The sequence below is a fragment of the Plectropomus leopardus genome, chromosome 6, assembly GCF_026936395.1.
Source record: "Plectropomus leopardus strain MGB_pleo_1.0 chromosome 6, ASM2693639v1, whole genome shotgun sequence".
NCBI classification, from domain to species: domain Eukaryota; kingdom Metazoa; phylum Chordata; class Actinopteri; order Perciformes; family Serranidae; genus Plectropomus; species Plectropomus leopardus.
Window position 1 is genome coordinate 29,831,883 of NC_142181.1, and position 19,242 is coordinate 29,851,124.

Here is a 19,242-nt window from a genome sequence, read left to right on the forward strand (position 1 = left end):
TATCCTTTTTGCTACACTGAAGTCTTTGTGTATCTGTAGCCGGCCGCCATCAGCACAGGACAAATGAGGCTATGTTGGAACAAGGTAAGATCAAGCCTTTATGGGATGATTGAATAAGACTGAAGGGACTAAGCGCTGTGTGTTCATAGATACGGATGGCTGCTCTTCTTTTTCAAGAGCTTCAAGCGCTGGCTGGCTTTTGTTTTTTACTTAACCCTTACAATTCAAATAGAAGGGGTTTGAACCCTTTGAAACCTGAGCGAATTAGCTTGATTTCTTTCAAAAAGATGGGAAGAGGGCAATGAGCAACAAAAAAAGACAAGAAATTCAAGAAATTAGTGAAAAGGACAAGCAAATTACATGAAAATTTGCTTTAAAAAACTAAAATATTATGTAAATTACTTGAAACATTTTTTTATAAAAAAATACTAAACAAGCGCTTTAAAAATTATTTTAAAAATTTGCAACATAATTTCTAATCCGCATTAATGAAAATTATACGCAGTTTTTCCCTATTTTTTTCCTCAGGCATTTCTCTCTAGCTTTTTATAATGAAATTTCCAAATCCACTAATTTCTTGCAATCTGTAGAACATTTTTCCAAGGTGCTTACTTTTTCCCGCTATGTTTCTGAAACAAAATTGCAACAATTTGCTGAGGGTTTAAAGGTTTTATACTTGCGAAAGGCATCTGAAAAGAAAAATGGTGTCGCTCCAGGTTTCAAAGTGTTAAACTTAAATCTTAGCAAGTTGTCACAAATTCCTGTTTTTACTGTTTTATGATAAACTTAAGATTTGTTGTTTTGTGCTTCTGACAGTTTTTCAGCTCAGATTTGACCTTTATTTGACTTTGATCTCCTCTGTGGAAATCAGAGCATGATGAATAAATGCCAGTATATGCGAGTTACGCCATATCTTGTGTTGTTTGCGGTAAATTGCTCAAACAAAAATGGATCTCTTTGAAATCGAGTTAGTTCAGGGTGTGATTAGAAGCTCACAGCTCAGTGGTCCAACGGACTGTCCAGTTGAGTTGTTAACAAGGGCAGTGTGTCTCGGCTGAGCCCCCTTTTTTTCTTTTTGAAACAGTGATGCAGCTTAAACTGAAGCAATGTGGGGGGAGGGGAAAGTTGGAGAGCCGGGAGAGTTCAGCCTACTTTTACAGCTTCAGCCCTCGCTTCCCAGTGCTTAGACAGTGATCGATGGGCTTAGACATGCTCTGTAGGACAGGCAGTGGGTGGGTTAGCTTATTTTGTTGTGTCCTCCTCCCCCATGATTTACTCCGCCAGTGGACGTTTGCTCAAATTTGAAAGAGTGCGTGAGAGAGGGAGAGGGAGAGGGAGGAAAAGCTGCACTGCCAGTTGTGTTGCTGAAAAGGCTGATATGAAACTAAATGTGCTCGAGACATTTTCTTTCATTTTGCATGCAAGATTCTGGTGAGGAGCTTTGCAGAAAGTGCGACAAACATTATTCAATGCTCTCGTTCAGACCAAACTAATTTGTTCTTAAATAAGAAGGCAGTTACTTTTCTTGTGGAAAATACTCTACTCTATTTTTAGTCTGATAAGGCTTTCTAAATGAGTTGTCTTTCCTCCGAGGTTGAGAGCTGTGGCCATCCTGGGTTAATATGCTGGCCGCAACTGAAGGATGCCAGGAATAATCCAGCTGGGTCGCACTGACCTCTTGAAACTGGGCAGCTCTCCAGGTCTCAATTAAGTGATGCTCTCTCTTTCCAGAAAAGGCAATAATATTTAAATGGGGTTTGCAGGAGTTATAGCAACTTCTCTGTGAATGGTGTAAATGGCACTGGACCAAAGACTGGCTTCGTGGACCTGGGAAGAAAAAGTGTTTCCTCCTTTGGAGGAGTGTGATGAGTAACACTGTTGACTTCTTAAGAATCTGATGGACAGCAAATTCCAGAGAAGTCAGTGCTGTTACACAGCCTCTATCAGTTTAATCTGTATGAGTTTACATTCACAACAACCTCCCTTAGTGAGAAATGACCTCATACAACTGCACAACACGTCAGACAGTGCTGATTAAACTTGAAACCGGGGCGAGTGTTAAGATGCACACAGCAGCACGGCTCCACTATCAACATCATTAAGGTCACGCTGCTTCCAGCTTTAATCAGAGTATCTGACAGAAAATAAAATGAAAAAGCCTTATACCCCAATACCTCAGGAGTGTTTCAGCTACACACCAAATATGAGATCACAATCTGCGCTTCCTGGGGAAAAAAAGAGAAGGAAACTTGTTGCTGCCTCTTTTTACCTCTACTGACTTCTTAGAGGAAAAATAAACACAGCAGAGTTTAATGCGTTACATTCACATATTTAAAAACCACTCTCCAACAACTTATTCAGATTTTCCTTTAACACAGAATAAGATAAAAAAACATTAATTTTACTGTAAAGTATAATATAAAGTAGGACTTGGCGGCATGGAGAAAATCAAATGATATTTTTGACCAAACACCTCTCATAAATATTTACACAATGCTATTTTTGGTAAATAATCATCAGCGATGTGGATATCTTGACTGTGTGGTTAAGGCAAATATTAGAATAGCTAGAACAGTCTGGTAAGTTCATAAAATTACACCATTTTACTGTAATGCAGCCTTTAGAGGTCCAGTGTGTAGGATTTAGGGGCATTGATTGGCAAAAATTGTGTATAATATTCATAACTATGTTTTCGTTAATCACCTGAAAATAAGAATTGTTGAGTTTTGTTACCTTAGAGTGAGCCATTTATACATACAGATCGCCGACTCCATTGTTATTCACCATGTTGTTCTACAGAAGCCTAGAACGGACAAATCAAACACTAGCCCCTTTTACACTGCCTGTTCCAGGCGGAAATGTTGTGCCTCTATGCCACCTCACTTTTCTGTGTAAAAGGTACAATGGTGAAATGGGGATGGGTTGTCTCACAGTTAAGCAGGCAGTGGAGGTAGTAACAGTGCGAAAATGAGGTCTGTGTAAAAGGTGTGTGTGTGACAGACTAGCTGTGGGAGATTTCAAGAGCAGCTTAGTGTCTAACTCAAAGAAAAACAGTGGCCAAAAATGTCTGCATATAGGAGAAACAGTGAGATTCAGGAGCTCCTTACCCTCTGAGCTGAGATCAGTTGCCATATAATGTGGATGGTAAATGCTTGTTATTGACATGTTATGCTATTGTTATTGTTTATAAACAGCTGCTTACACGTATGTTATATGTCAAACTAGAGGCTGGCGCTGTTGTGTTAAATGTCACGCCTGTCATGCCTCTTTTGCTTCTGCGATACCGGCATGCTATCTAAAATCCCTGGAGCAGCATGATGCCACTGTTATTTGGTCCTGTGTAAAAATGCAAAGACAGCGTAAAGAAGGGACTTTTCTAATGGCTCTTTAGTACTATCTCTGTATAAGTAGGACTTCTGGCTCAAGGTTGGGCCATTCACGATTTTACATTTTTTGTGATTTTGCGGCAGCCACCTCAATTCTCCTACATGTTTGACACATGGGAAAAGTTTCAGTTTATAACCTCATTGCTAGATACCACTTAATCCTATACACTGGACCTTTAAAACCAGAAAAAGACAATACTGATCAGTGTTTCCTCTAGGATTTTTTTCAGCAGCGGGAGCAGGCTCTCCGGGGAGCCGTGGCGGCGTAAACAAATGACGCTTTTTAAAGGCTGAATGTAAAAATAAAAAATAATAACAAAAATTCAACAATAAAATAATAAAAACAATAAATAATAATTTCTTGATGGGGCTGTAATCAGTGGCAAAGTTTGCACCCAGGCTCAGAACAATGGATTTTTCTTGGTTTTTTGTAGAACAGCTCTAAGGCTCTGTTGTACGGAAATTCCCCAAGAGGTGGCCCGTTGATGCTCAGCAGCATACATGCTGCAAGGTGATCCCCCTGCAGCCTGTTTCTCAAGTCAGTCTTCACCTACAAATAGAAACAATAATTTTTAAAAATTTATTTTTATTTTTTTCAACCCATTTAGGGTCCCAGCCTGATAGCCTGTGTTTCCCTTTATGTTTTTCTCCTCTACTCTCATCTCTCTCTCCTGCACCATCACTTTGCTCTCCTGCTCCTTCACTCGGCACTCCCCCTCCTGTACTCTGCTCTCCTTCACTTTGTTCCACTGCTCCTCCCTGTCTGTTACTTGTCTTATACGATTACATAAAACATTAACGTTAGATAATTTACACTCACGTCACATTTGATTACAAGTGTGAACATAATTTTTTACCTAACCATCATAATTTGAGTCAGTAAAAAGGCTAATGATACCTGACTAGCGCCATCCTCATCAGGTGTCTTTCTCTTCTTTGAAAAATATTTGAACAAGCTCATCTGAAAATGCAGTCAGCAGTTACATCATGGCCTGTATATCGCTTAATTCTATCAATTAGTTTACTCACGTTAGCGACACTGAGTTGAGTTGGCACCGGGCCCAATTAACTTAAGCTACGTAACCTTAGCTGGCCATCAATATTTTGCGAATGTTTATTTAACTAATAAAATCTATTATAAGTTTTCTTAAGCTAATAAGTCTACCTTTTCTCCGGTAAGTTGCACGCTATTTTCAAGCCGACACTCCTGTGACTCTCCGACCTGATGCCTGGATGCGAGTAGCTAATTAACGTCGGCACCAATTAGTTCTGTTGGGGGGTGGGAGGGGGCGGTGGTATCTACCCCAAAGAGTAGATATGGAGCAAGATAGTTATCTGCCTCAGCACTCGCGACACCCAACGCAGTGCAGGACTGTGCTGTGATGCGGTGGTGGTGTATTTGCAATTTAAAAAAAAAAAACCAACCAAAAAAAAAACGACATTTGAAGGAGCGGCGGGTAGGATTTAGGAGTGGCGGGCGCCACTCCTAAATGAGTGTAGAGGAAACACTGCTGATGATATTACCATATCCAAAATCTTAGAGGATATATAGTCTCATATCACGGTATATTATCAATGTGTTGCCCAGTCCCAATCTAAAGTGGAAAAAACAAACTTCAGGCACTCATGCGTGGAGTAGGAACAGATGCATTTGAATTAAGTTAAAAAGCCTTTATTCACAACATGGCTACCCGCATTAAAACACCGACTGGTTTTAACCGGTCATCGGGAGTGAAAATATAAAGTGTTGAAATTGGAAGTGTAACAAAAAAAAATCTGATTAATCATAAGTTGCAGCTCCATTATTTATTTATTTATTTATTTATTTTTACAAAGTAGGAAATGTAGCGACAAATGGTTTGGCAGCAGCGTTAACACTAACCAATACCTTAAGGGAAACCTACATTTGTAGATTTAAAAACAATTCAAGAGGCGGTGATTTTTATTCAGAAGAATCACTGTAGTTAACATTAGCAGCAATATCAGCAAAAAAGAAGAGCATCGTCTTGCTGCACCACTCACTCTTTGATTGATGCAGAAACACCACGGCAATGACCACTCAGCAGAATGCAGATTACACCTTTATATAAAAGTGGGTGTAACATTTACAATGAGTTTTTGTCCCAGTAGTCCATGACAGTATGACAGAGCAGGTATACCAGGACACTGAAACCACAGCAAGTAATTCAGCCATCATTAATTTGACCCCTAAAATGTGTCTCGGAGGTAATAAAAAAATCATATTTCCAGAGAAGATTAGAAACACCCCTATGAAAAGCATAGATGCATTGCAGTCCATTTCTCTGTGCGTGTTGTACGTCTGCAGTCTGGTTTGAGGGGGGGAGCAGTTAGCCTTGCAGCAGTGTCTGTGTTGATAGAGAGAGAGGGGGCCTGCAGGATCCTGTGTGTCAGCAGCCTGCATGTGAGAGACATTGCCTGGCGGAAGTGCATCTCTGGCAGATGTCCAAAAAAACCCCTTTACTCCCCCTTTCCCTTCCTGGTCTATCTTCCTCTTTTGTCTCCACGCACAGAGAACACAGAGGCCCTCTAAGACAGCAACTGGGAAAACGTATGGAGGCCACTGTCCTTCCTTTCTGCTCTGACAAACACAACAATGCTGTTGTTGGTGTGAAACATAACATTGTAGGTTTCGTGCTCTTGCATCATAACTGCTTGCATTGTTGGAGCGTGTACCTCTGCAGCCTTTCATGTGGTCATGACAAGACGTATTTATTTACACTCCAGCTCCATTGCAACGATCAGATGTGGGTTGATGATGATTGGAGCAAAGCGGTGCCATTCACCGCCACTGGAAGTGGGAGGAGCCTGCAGTCTTGTGATGAAGTTGTCATGGAGGAGTTGTGCTTCTCTCTCAGCTCACGGAGGGATATCAGCACAGGAAATACGTTGGGAGGGAGTAAACATCTGCTGCCTCCCCCCTCCGCAGCCTCCAACACACGCACAAACCACACACAACCACATGTGCGCTAAAGTGCAGTAACCTGCTCAAATAAGCTGAGTTTAGTTTGTGTGAAGGTGGTTTGATCAGCAGTTGACATCACAACCAAAGTCCAGCTGTTGAGAGCATTGCTATATAGTAAGAAACTGAATCTGTTGAGTATTTAAAATGCAGATTAAAATTTTAAATAAAACGTTATCAGCTCTAGTGACTCAAGCTTTCTTTTTGTGCATGTTTTTGTTCCCAATGTCTTTTCCTAGGCATGGAAGAAACGCTGGTTCATCCTCCGCAGCGGCCGCATGAGTGGTGACCCTGATGTTCTCGAGTACTACAAGAACGACCACTCAAAGAAACCCATTCGGGTCATTGACCTGCACTGCTGCGAGCAGGTAGACGCTGGCCTGACCTTCAAGAGAAAGGAGTTTCAGGACAGCTTCGTGTTTGACATCAAGACCTCAGACCGCACTTTTTATCTTGTTGCTGAGACCGAGGAGGAGATGAACAAGTGGGTCCGCTCCATCTGCCAGCTGTGTGGGTTCAACCAGTCGGACGACAACCACGGTAGGAAACCCTGACCTGTCCTTGCTGCTCTATCCCTCTGCCACTGTTTCTGTTAATCTCTCCACTGTCTCTCTTTTTTCCTTTACCTAGGTTAGTGGTAATGTTGTCAAAACCATCGATTTATCAATACATATCAATTTGGAATATTGGGAATGGTTTCAATATTTGTTTTCTATATGTATGGATACACTGGCGCCAGCTGCGTTTTCTCACACGCTCTTATCGCCATTGTTTGCAATAGCCATTCTGTTTTTCTGTGCGACTAACCAAGAAAAGAAAACTTGCTGTTGTCATGTTGTAGCCTTGTTATATTTACCTTTTATTTTATTTATTTTTTTTAAGTTTTATGCTGGCATTTTTTATCTTTTCCATGGTATTGAAAATTGTGTCCAATATATATTTTCAAGGTATTGTATCGAAGTTACAACTCCCAGTATCATGACAATATTATTTAGTAGTTAATTAAATTATAAAAAATGGGCTAGTCACTTTAAAAAAACTGTCTTTTAAAAATGTATTTATTTATGTAATTAGTTGGCCTTGTTACATTTATCTTGGTAGTTTTGTAATTTGTTCGTCAGGCCAAAGATTCAAATGAATTGATAAAAAATTAATTAAAACATTTCAAATGGGCCGAAGTGTCCTCCCTAATCACTTTATTTTTTTTATTTCTATCCATAATTTTTTTTTCAGGTCAGCTAAGAAATCTGGTTTTGGTCTGCCACTGCTAATACCTTATTAAAAATGTAATTTTAATTAGGTATTAAAAATTAACTTCCTGTATTAGAATATGGTTTGCTGAAATTCGGGTTGCATAATCAGTCAAATATCAATTGTGATCAAGATTCTGTCTTTCTACAATTAAATGAAGATTGAATGCAATATTAATGTTTATGCATGCTTTGCTCATCACCACTGTTTTATTTGGGCTGCATTCTGTGATGGCATATTTATTCTTAGTTAGCCTATATCTTTAGCACAATTTTGTTTATATTTTGCTTCTAGAAGATGCACTGAATTTAGTGGAAAAAGATGCTTAATTTAAATCCTATTTTACTGCAAAGATTACTTAATTAGCAAGAATCTAGTACAACAAAGCAGTGCTTTGTTTATTTAAATGATAATAAATCATGATCTTAATATTAAAATAATCATGATTCCAGTTTTTCCCATAATCTTGCAACCCTAGCTGAAATGATTTGTCAATTGATCGATTTGTCGATCAGCAAAAAATAAGTGACACATTTGACAGGCGATTAAATATTTAGGTAATTTATGAAGCAAACTTGCTAAACACGTCCTGGTTTCACTACTCGATTACAAAAGGACATTATCGTTTCTCTGTTTTGTATTGTAATAAAACAGAAAAAATAAGCAATCCGAAGACATCATACTAGGCTTTGGGAAATAGTGATGAGGATTTCACAATTTCCTGACATTTTATGGACCAAATACATAATAACATATAACATATTCACTTTATCTTTTTGATATTTAAGGCATGTTAGCAGTACAAAACAGAATCCAATAACTCCCCCTTTTCATTAGTCTCTCGCTGGGCTTTCTCGTGTTATCTGGAACAGCTTGCATCTTAGTTTTCACAAGAGCTCAGCAGCAGAGGTCCAGCTACATGATATCATTGGCAATTGTGTTTTTTTCCCATCTTTGTTATTTGAGAGAGTGGAATAGGAACATCCCTGCCAAATAAATGGACACAGTGTCTGAGAGGGTTATTGATTTTTCTCTTCATTTGTTTTGTTAAAGAAAGAGTCTGTTCTCTGCCTGTTGTGTATGTAGCATGATGGAAATTCTCATTGTTGATAACAGCCATTTCAACATTATTAGCAGATACAGAGGCTAATTTTGGTGTTTCTGCCACAGCTTCTGTTATTTTACATCTTCTGTGCAGGAGAATGACTTCACTCAGGGGCTACTTATGATAAAAAAATTTATCCACTAGTGGCCCCATAAGGCAGGTTGAATTAAAGCGCCAATAAGACAAGACATGCTAATGATAACATTTCAATGCAGTAATGTTCTTATGTGAAACAGCTTCTGTCTGGTACACAGAGGAGCAATCCTTAGATTCTTAGATTTGCCTGATTTACACTCTGCTCTGATCTACTGCCATTAAAAAACAAATCTATTTATCTACGAGGTGATGACTCAAAATAATAGATGGTAATGCAAACACCTTTCAGCCCTTCTCTTTCTAAATCAAATGGAATCAAATACTTTTTATGCATCTGCGCAGGCAATTATCCGTGGCTGGAAGCACAATATTTTCGGGTTTCATCAAATTTGGCGCAAACTTGGACATAAGCATGAAGTAATTAGACTTAGGTGGTCAAAGGTCGAGGTCCGTTTGACCTTACATCTGTCTCATTCTTATGAATGTGATATCCAAAGAACGCCATGAGGGAATTTCTTCAAATATAGCGCAAACATTCACTTGGACTTAATGATAGATTGAATAGAATTTGGTAGTTGAAGGTCAAAGTCACTGTGACCATGTGTCAGTTTCATTCTCATTAATGTGATATCACAAGAACACCTTGAGAGAATTTCCTCAAATTTGGCAAAAAATAACAACAAACTACTTAAAATTTGGTGGTTAAAGGTCAAGGTTACTGTGACCTTGTGTCTGTCTCGTTCTCGTGAATGCAGTATCTTCAGGAAGGCCTTGAGGCAGTTTCCTTAAATTTGGCATTAACATCCACCTGGACTCAAGAATTAAATTATTATAATTTGGTGGTCAAAGGTCAAGGTCACTTTGACCTCATCCATTTCAGTCTTGTGAACATAATATCTCAAGAACACCGTAAAGGATTTTATTCAGATTCCACCCAAACATTCACTTAGTCTTAACAGTGAACAAATACAAATTTGGTGGTCAAAGGTTTAAGGTCACTGTGAACTTAAACGTCTTAAACCTAAACGTCCACTTGGACTCAAAAATAAACAGATTAGAATTTGATGGACAAAAGTCAAGGTCACTGCGACTTCATAAAACATGTTACTCAAGAATTAGTGTGCTAAAATTTCACACAAATGTCTAATAAGACATAACGATGAAATGCTGACATATATATCCAAAAGGTCAAAGGTCAACTTCACTGTGTCATCATAATGTTCTGCAAAAACAGAAGGGGAGACATTTGTTCAGAAACTGAATTGGTTACACTATTCTTGGGTGTCCACCTTAAAACTGTTTTGATTGTAAAGATCCTCTGTGCTGCCGGGAAGAAGTGTTGTGTAGTTACTTATCTTGTTGATCATTTAAGCTGTTGATATCTGAAGTTTTAGTGGTTGTAGAATCAACACATCTCTCTGCCATTCAAGCTGACCACATATATTCAGTGTGTTTGTCAAACATACACCCTTCTCATATTCTCCCTCCTGCTCATCCAGATTGCATTCATGATGTTGTTTTTCCCGCCATCTGGCAGCTGGTGGACGTTAATCTTTGTGCACATGGTCGATCATCTGTGACATGCAATATGTTCAGGTGTGGAATGAAAAACAGCTGTGTAATAATGCTAACATCATGAGGGGATCCCCCTGCTCCAAGTTCAATAATTAGTGAAGCCCTGTTCTGGATCTCAAACTGTATCAACTGTAGCCAGCAGGGTGTGGCTGGGAGAATGGGTTGGGGGAGTAAGAGGGTTATGTCATGACAGCTGCATTAGTAATTGCTGTCTCTCTATTGCAAACATCTCACTAGACCTTTTTTTGATCATGTAACTGCGTTTTCAGTGAAATGTGTAGTTCCTGTTTCTGAGAAACTTTATCAGAAACTGTATTGTGCTCATCCAAATGCATTTTTCATACTCTATTTTAGTGGATGGCAAATTATAAATAGAAGTTTGAGATTGTGCAGCTCGTCATCTGAAAAACCTCTTGCAGCTTCTTCTGCGTAAAATCCTGATTCTCAGCATTATTTGTGCCAGAGGACTGTAATTTTCATAGAAACCTTGGCTGATTATGAAACGCATAACAAACCAAAACTAACATGTCTGTGAGTGTTTTCATGCTCTAGACATGAATGAAAATCTTATGCAACTCTTAAAAAGATATTAGTCTGTTCTTACAGCACTTGATATCCTCAAGTGCTTCAGTCTTTGTAGTTTTAAATGTTCCATGTGTGCATGGAATTTTGAAAACATCCTGGAAAAAGTGATAGTGTAGAAGTTATTCTTTCATGTGTCTGTTCCTCAAGGGCATAGCTGCTCGATTTACCACTGGTTCCCTATTACATCATTACCGCTGTCTTAAGTGTGTGGAAAGTAAAGAAATGTATTAGTAAAAGCAGCCATGGATCTTGAGGTGGTTAATAAGACCATTCAGCACTGACCCACTGAAATGATAGCCCCATCAGCTGATTGTGTTTGTTCTTCTTGCTGGTGTCATTTTCTGCTCTCTATCTTAAACACACACATCTTAAGATCAGTCCACAAAACACGTTCCTTCCTTGGAAAACCAGCTTTGCGTAAGAGGCTTTTCAAGCAGTGTCTTTCCTGATGAATAAGTTGTTGACTTTATACAGCTCCATCCCTCCCCTTTTCTGAATAACTTCTGCCTGCTTCCCTGTGTGGCATCAGCCTCTTGTCACTGTGTCGCTGGAAATAAATACTCATCCTGTTGAACTGTTTTCATCAACACTGGCTGATTGGATAGCTAGCTATTGTTTCAAAGTTGTTGGTTTTTTTTAGTTGTTTTTTTTTTTAACGTTTGGAAAGCTAATAAGACTGCTTGGCTGAAACTACCTGCAATATAATAATGCAAAAACACATTATGGTTATTCAGTAATGTTGATAGATTTTCATGTAGTGAGTCCCAGTCAGTGGACATTTGAATGGGTCCAAGAGGAAATGAGTGGGTCTGTTTGATGCTGTAAGGTTCCAAATATGGTTATTTTCCTGTATGTTCAAAATCTTTGCACTACGAAACCAAATGTCAAACTTAGGTTGATTACAGAACACCAAAATCATCTACCTAGTACCTACTTAATCAAATGTGATCTATGATATTTGATAATTCATAAAAATGTAAAGGAGCTGTTGTATATGTTTAATGGTTCAACATTTCGGGATTAGTCTTTTTCTTTCTGAGAATAGTTTTTATGCTCCTCTTTTTCTCCTCAAGACTTTGAACAATACAGGATGTTATCTTGAGCAAGATATGTGATATATACAGTATCACATCAGTCGGTCCTCAGAGACATGAGTGAGCACAGCATCTGCCTCAGTGGTGCATGAAATACCTGAAAGCCACACTTTAGTAAAATTACAGATAGCTTACTAGGAAATAGCTTAGAAGCTAAAGTCACCTATTGGAATATTACTAAAAGTCTTAAAATATAAGTTAGTCTGCTTGAGTCAAAGATCAAAATAAATTTCATCATATTAAATGTTCTTATGTAATAAAAGTACAAGTAAATGGTGTTAATAAAATAGCAAGCAGTCAGAATTTCAAGCATTATGAAGTTAATTTCTTAAAGACCAAATAAACTTATAAACCTTGAAAATCATGCATTAAAGCTGAAGAAAAACAAGGTCTTCTTTAGAATTTAAAGGATTAAAGAAAACCTATGAGCTCCAAGGCTGACACACTGCGATGGAGCAGTCACAGCGCAGTTACCTGTTGCAAATCTTTATGTCCTTGGATCATTATTCACCCTTTTCACTGTGAGACACCATTTTCTGCTTCCATCATGAAGTCTGTCTCATCATTAATGGAATGTAGTCTCTGTGTCTACACAGTCTAGAGTGGCTAATCCGACATGCAGCCTGGATTTGACTGGAAATTGAATCTTAACTTTGTACCCCACTGATGTGCAATCTCAGCAGACGCTGCAACAAAAAATTACATATCCTACATATTCATAAATTAGAGTAATGTAATTAGAATTTGATAACTCTAAAAATGTAAGCTTATTGTCTACCAGCAAACCTTTGTGACCTCAGATTATGATGTGTCAGGCATACAGGACACCTGCCTAGCAATATCACTGGTTATTACAAGAACTAATTATAGTTTTCATCAAATCTGTTTTTTGTATATTGACCAAAATCTCAAATTTGCCTTGGAGAAAAAAAATGGTAAAAAGGCAAGATGATTTTGTGGAGCAGTTTTTAATGTTGAATAACTTGAGAGATTACTTGATTACCAAAACTGTTTGTTTGTTTGTTTGTTTGTTTGTTTGTTTGTTTATTAAGATCCCCATCATCACATCCACTGACATAACACATCACTGTACACATCCACTTTAAATAAAACAAAACAGTGTAATTGACACTTTTAACACAAACACAAAGAAAACAGACAGGCTCCAATTAAATCTATCATCATCTAACAGATGAATGTCTTTATTTAACATATAACAGAAAGTCCATGGAATACCGGCTCATTGATTAATTACTGAAGTTTCTTTTAAAATAGTACTCCTTATTTTGTTGTATGATATGATTTGGAGTAAATTCCATTCTCGCAGTGCTCTGTATATTACGTTGATATAATGTAGTTTTGGATTTTGGTAAAATAAAACAACCTCCAGTAGAGTCAATCAGTTTTTTAAGAGTCACCAGTCAAGTAACTGACTAATCATTTTAGCACTGCTTGCGAGTGTGTTGCCAAAATGAAGGTATCAAAGCAGTGTACATTTGTGAGGGGAAAAAAAAGCTTCCTGGTTATTGCACTCACATGGTAACAAATTCTACAACACAGTGTTTTATGTGGAAATTCTTTGTGCATTCTGAAAATGCTTTTGCCCAATATAAAGGGCAGACACTACACTGTCAATAAAACAGTGTATTGATGCTGATGTCATTGAGCATGTGTGTGAGTGTTAGACAGAGGTGGGCCCTCCCTGCCTGCATCAGTATTCCTCCTACAACATCTCCGATCTTGATCTTGGAGTCTGTGAACACAGTGCTCATCGAGCTGAGCCACGGCTTCACACCAGCAACACATTAGCAGTTTTTTAACATGCTGAGCTTTTATCAGCTGATTCAGAAACATGTACTTGTGGTTTTTGTGATTATACTTTGATGAAGTGACTGAGCTATGTGGATTGTAATGGGAGCTAAGAAGAGGATAATTGCTCACAAATATCTTTAAGCAGTAAGGATATTTTGTGGGTTTTCCTCCTGACAGTTAGCTGCAGATCTGAACCTGTGTGTCACCTAACAGCCTGGGAATTCCCTGTCTGAAAGAAAACAAACCATGTTTAAATAAAAAAAAAAAAGCCAGAGAAGCTAGTTACTCTTATGGAAAGTACACACGCTGATGGATACAAACCAAAAAAGCCAAGTTATGCAGATGATAGCATGTTTGTTTTCATACAGAACCAGACAGAAGGTGTTAAACCAGATCAGTCCAGGTATCTTACATTTATATTGAACACATTTTGCAGCCATACTCTTTCATAATGTACACAATGTCATATTTGTTCAGCTGCACTGTCAAAAGGAAGTGTCAAATGGGATTAACCAGGTTTAGCCAGACAATAGTAGGTCTTAAGGAGTGTACGAGTGTTTGTGTTTCTCAGAGGGTTTTGTCGAGACTTTGGCTGGTTCAGTTGTATCAGCACCTTGATCTGGACTTACCTTTTGTCATTCAGAGTCTTACGCTGCTGCCAGTAGTGAGAGTTGCCTCTGGGGACTGTGAAGAAGATTGGCCAAGGGCAAGCACATGACAGCAGCTCATACACAACTTTCTCTCTCTTTCTATCTTTAGTTCGATCCCATCTTGACACACACACACACACACACACACACACACACACACACACACACACACACACACACACACACACACACACACACACACACACACACACACACACACACACACACACACAAACAGTGACCCTTTGACACATTAATTTTGTGGCCAGTACCTACATTTACATTATAATATATTTATGCTAATGTTATCACTGTTGTTCATCTTCCTAGGTCCTTTAAGGGGACTTTGTGGCATATAGCTGAAACTTCTCTTTAAATTTCTTTAGTGTTCCTTGTTCAGGAAGTTTTTACCAGGAGCTGAATTAAACACAGAGATCTCCTCCTCTCCAAAACACACATACCAGGTGATTTAAACCAGTGAAAACACTCAATAAACCAGTTTCATGCTACAAGTCAGTGTTTCTCAGATGCTGTTTGGCATGTCAGAGATGGGCCACTAGCTCAGCACCTGCTAATGTGTGGTCACCTTTTTTCTCTGATAACTTAAGATCCAGATGTTTACATGGATTTTACACAGAGCCTAATTATCTGCAGCAGTCTCTGTCTCTCTGAAACAAAGAGCCTCTGGTGATTTAAACTAGCAAAAACACTAAATAAAGCTCTTTCAGATTAAAAATCTGTTTTATTCCAATGCTGCTCACTGCAGAAGGGCTGCTAACTGTAGCCACCAATGTGAAAATGCGATTAGCCCTATCCAGAGCCAGTGTGTGGTTTGACCATTCTGGACTACTCTAGATACTTGGCGGACTCCTTGGATGAGGACCCATTCCCTATGTAGATACAAATGGCTCATTCTAATGTAGTTAGACAGTTTTTATTTTCAGGTGATTTTACACTAAAGAAAATATATATTCATCCTAAATCCTACACAGTGGACCTTTTAAATGCCTCCTTTAAAATTTTATTTGGAAAATTGGCTTTGCAATAGTATTATTTCTCAAGGGTTTTTATAGAAATTTACATTTAAAGGGTACATTCTCCTAAATACAATAAAAAGAAAAAATCTTAGTTAATCCTGGTTGGGGGCCATGGAGATGGTTTTTGTTTTATGTGCTGATATTTTAAGATATTTTCTTCTGAAACATATGACTAGGTGGATGTCATTTTGTTTTATGCATTAAGAAAATACTACAGATACTACATCAACACATTTTTGGAGAAGCTCCTCCATTACTCTAGTCAATCGGAAGAATACACTGTCAACAGTTTGCATTTGGACAGTTAGAGGAAACTATTTCCTGTGAAAACTGTAAACAAGAACTGTAAACAAGAGAAGTCTGTGTTATCCAATGTGAGCGGGACATTGTTTGCTAATACTTTAAGCCTAACAATAAAATCCTATTCACCATTCAAGTCTTACAAAAGAATATCACCTTTTCTAAGAAAGAGGTAATCTCAAAAGTCTTATTTTATCCAGATCTGGCTTGATTCAAGGAATTTAAAAAAGCAGGCTGGTGATATTTTACACACACTTAAATAAATGTACGTACATTAACAAACAGACACATTCCCTCTCCTTTGGGTTCTCACTCTCTCTTTACATGCACGCCTGCCTTTTCCCCTCCCAAAGTGCCCTTCGTGTGCATTGATTTTTTGTTGAAATAATGAGACGCCATGGCACTAGAGGGTCAGGTTTCTGCTGCCACAGAGTTGTCTGAGGTCAGTTTGCTGTTGCTGCCACTGCCCACCATCTTGCAGCATCTGAGGCATTGCAGGAGACCCGAGACCTGATTATGCATTATGCACAGCCATCATTAAAGACGTCTGTGAATGTAAAGAAATCCTTCAGAATGTAAATGTTTCATAATGTGGAATAACGTTTAGGGTTAGATGCATTTTGAATAGAAATGTAATATAAAAATAGTCTAAACTCAACAGCATGGTGCAGGTATATTTGTGCCTGTCACTCATTAGAGAATTATAAGAGAAATGGACCATAACCGCTCATCATAGCCCCTCTGATGTGTAAACAGAATTGCATGTTTTTCAAGCTCTGGCAATCTGTTGATGGGTGTTAGCGCTGTTGTTATCAGATACCGATGGCTGGGTGTGTGGCGTGTGTCTACACCCAGGGAGACCCATTCCCGAGCACAATCTAATGAATGGAACATCATCTCGTCAATCACAGGCTTTGTTCTGCTCTCTCCCAGCTGTTTGAACTATGAGACGAGGATAATCTCAACCAAAGGATGAGGTTTTTACTTGTCAGCAGTCCCTTTTTTTTGTTCCCTCTTTTGCATGACGGCTCCCACTCTGTGTTGTTTTCCTCCTCTTCGTTTTTTGTCTGTTTCCCTGGCCATCCATGGGGGAAAAAAAGTCAGTATTGTTTTTCAGTTTAACTGTTGCCCTTAAGATGGTGAGAAATGAAAAAAAAAGAATAACCACTAAATCAGCATTTCCAAAAGCAGCCTCAGCAGTTTTTTTGTCAAATAGACATTGAAAAGAGATTAGATTTATTCAGAGGGGGTTTGTGGAGCCAGATTGATGATTTGTTGACTGCAGATGTACATCTCTGTAAAATGTGTCATTTCAATAAGGTTGCCAGTTTCCAAAATACTAAAAATGCTACTGTTGAGGAAATAATGTAGTCTACTCCAAACTTCCTCATTTACATAAGAAAGGCTGAGATTTGTTCTTCTTGTGAAATCTTGAATTACCAACAATGATTAAAGAGGAACTTACGTGAAAGATAGTAAAGCTGTGGTCATTGTTTGTTTTTCTCTTACACTTGCTGGGCTTAAGAAATGTCAGTTAAACTGTGACTGCTGTTGGCAACACATAAACCTCAAGGAATTTCACTAAATGTGACAAACCAAAAGCTTCTACGCAGTTGTGTTTGAGAAGAATCAAAATATATTCAATAGTTTAGTCTTCAGATGATTTTATGTCATATACAGTATAAATACTTATTCAGTTACCACCATTTCTTAACATTTTGTTTTTCCTCAATCCTTGTTTAACCTGTATTATCTGGTCTCCACTCTCTATTTAGGTAATAATCTTTGTGGATTTATGTGTACAAATATAGTCATTTTTAATCCTAAACTTGGCATCAGCTCAGTTGTTGAAATGACGGTTTTGTATGGACCTGTGGCAAAGCCAATCACTCTTAATTTTTGGCTGCTGCAGCCTACAGTTGCAAAGAAACTGCAGATGGATTTTGGAATGAAACATTTTCTTTGGCCGACTGTTTATGTGGAATTCAGCTGATTTAGGTAGATGTTTATACCTGCCTTCATCTTCATGCAGATAGGCCTCCCTCTTCTGTCACATTATATTACATTCACTGTAATTGGTAGGCTGGTGGTGTTACCGCAGATAAAGGTGTAATTGCAGAGTTGCTTTCTGTGCACTGCGTGAGAAGATATTCAGTGTAACTGTTTAGTTGCAAAGAAAGCTGTTTAAAGAGCTACAGCGTGGCTGCACAGTTTTTGCAAAGTAAAGGACATTCTGTTTTTCATACATGAAGCGGTTACTCCAGTTTCTTTTATACTCTTGTCTTGAGCATTTACCTGAACATTTAAACATACATCAGCCTGATAATAACTATGTGAAACGACCATCTGAAATGAAACCATCTTTGGGGTTAATTTATTTGGTATGCAGTTTAATTAGTTTATCTTTTAGTTTGACTCATGTCACATCTGCAAATGGAGCGGCATGGTGGCGTCGTGGTTAGCACTGTTGCCTCACAGCGAGAGGTTCCGGTTGGAAACGGGGTTCAGTCCATGGGCGGGGGCCCTTCTGTGCGGAGTTTGCATGTTCTCCCCGTGTCTGCGTGGGTTCTCTCCGGGGTCTCCTCCCACAGTCCAAAGACATGCAGCTCAGGTTGATTGGTGACCCTAAATTGCCCTTAGGTGTGACTGTGAGTGTGTATGGTTGTCTCTCTATATGTGTCGGCCCTGTGATAGTCTGGCGACCTGTCCAGGGTGTACCCCGCCTTCCGCCCGATGACAGCTGGGATTGGCTCCAGCCCCCCCGCGACCCTTACCAGGACACGCAGTTACAGAAAATGACTTACTGACATCTGCGAATGCAGGAGGCGGGGTTTATAACATATACTGCAGCCGGCCACCAGAGGGCAAACCAGATGTTTTGGCTTCACATTTTCTGGGAGCTGACATTTCGTCTACTTATGAAGTGAACGTCTACTTGATGAGGTGAACGAGCTGCATATAAACACAATCAAAGGGAACTGATACGTCCCAGAATCTAATGTATTCACCCCTAAATATGCACTTAAGTTTATTGGAGTGATTGAATAAAGCATGCTGACTAAATTACTGCAGTGCATAATGTAGTTGAGAGCATACACAAGTATCACATTCATTGTGACTTCTGTGTTTCCACACCAAGCCCATTCCCATTCTGTAATGCAGCGTATTGTCAGAGAAAATTATCCTTTTTGGCTTAACTGGCTGCTCTCAGGGGCACAGCCCTTTCCAGGTAAGTCTCTTTTTTCCAATGAGACAATGAAAACCAACACTCACTCTCCACCGCAAAATGTCTCAACTCTTGATCTGTGTCCACCCTGCTGTTGCACAGCTACAGTATTTATCCACCCTGCAGAAATGAGGTCAGGGCGTTA

At 38.9% G+C, this 19,242-nt stretch overlaps 1 protein-coding gene across 2 annotated transcripts in view; it reads left to right on the forward strand.

The window, feature by feature from the left end:
- The window catches only part of gab2 (GRB2-associated binding protein 2), a 54,401-nt gene that overhangs the window by 16,370 nt on the left and 18,789 nt on the right, over positions 1-19,242 (forward strand). For both annotated transcript variants that reach the window (XM_042486699.2, XM_042486700.2), the window contains exon 2: positions 6,606-6,906. In XM_042486699.2, the coding sequence (XP_042342633.1) occupies positions 6,606-6,906 (301 nt within the window). The remainder of the gene's footprint in view (positions 1-6,605; positions 6,907-19,242) is intronic.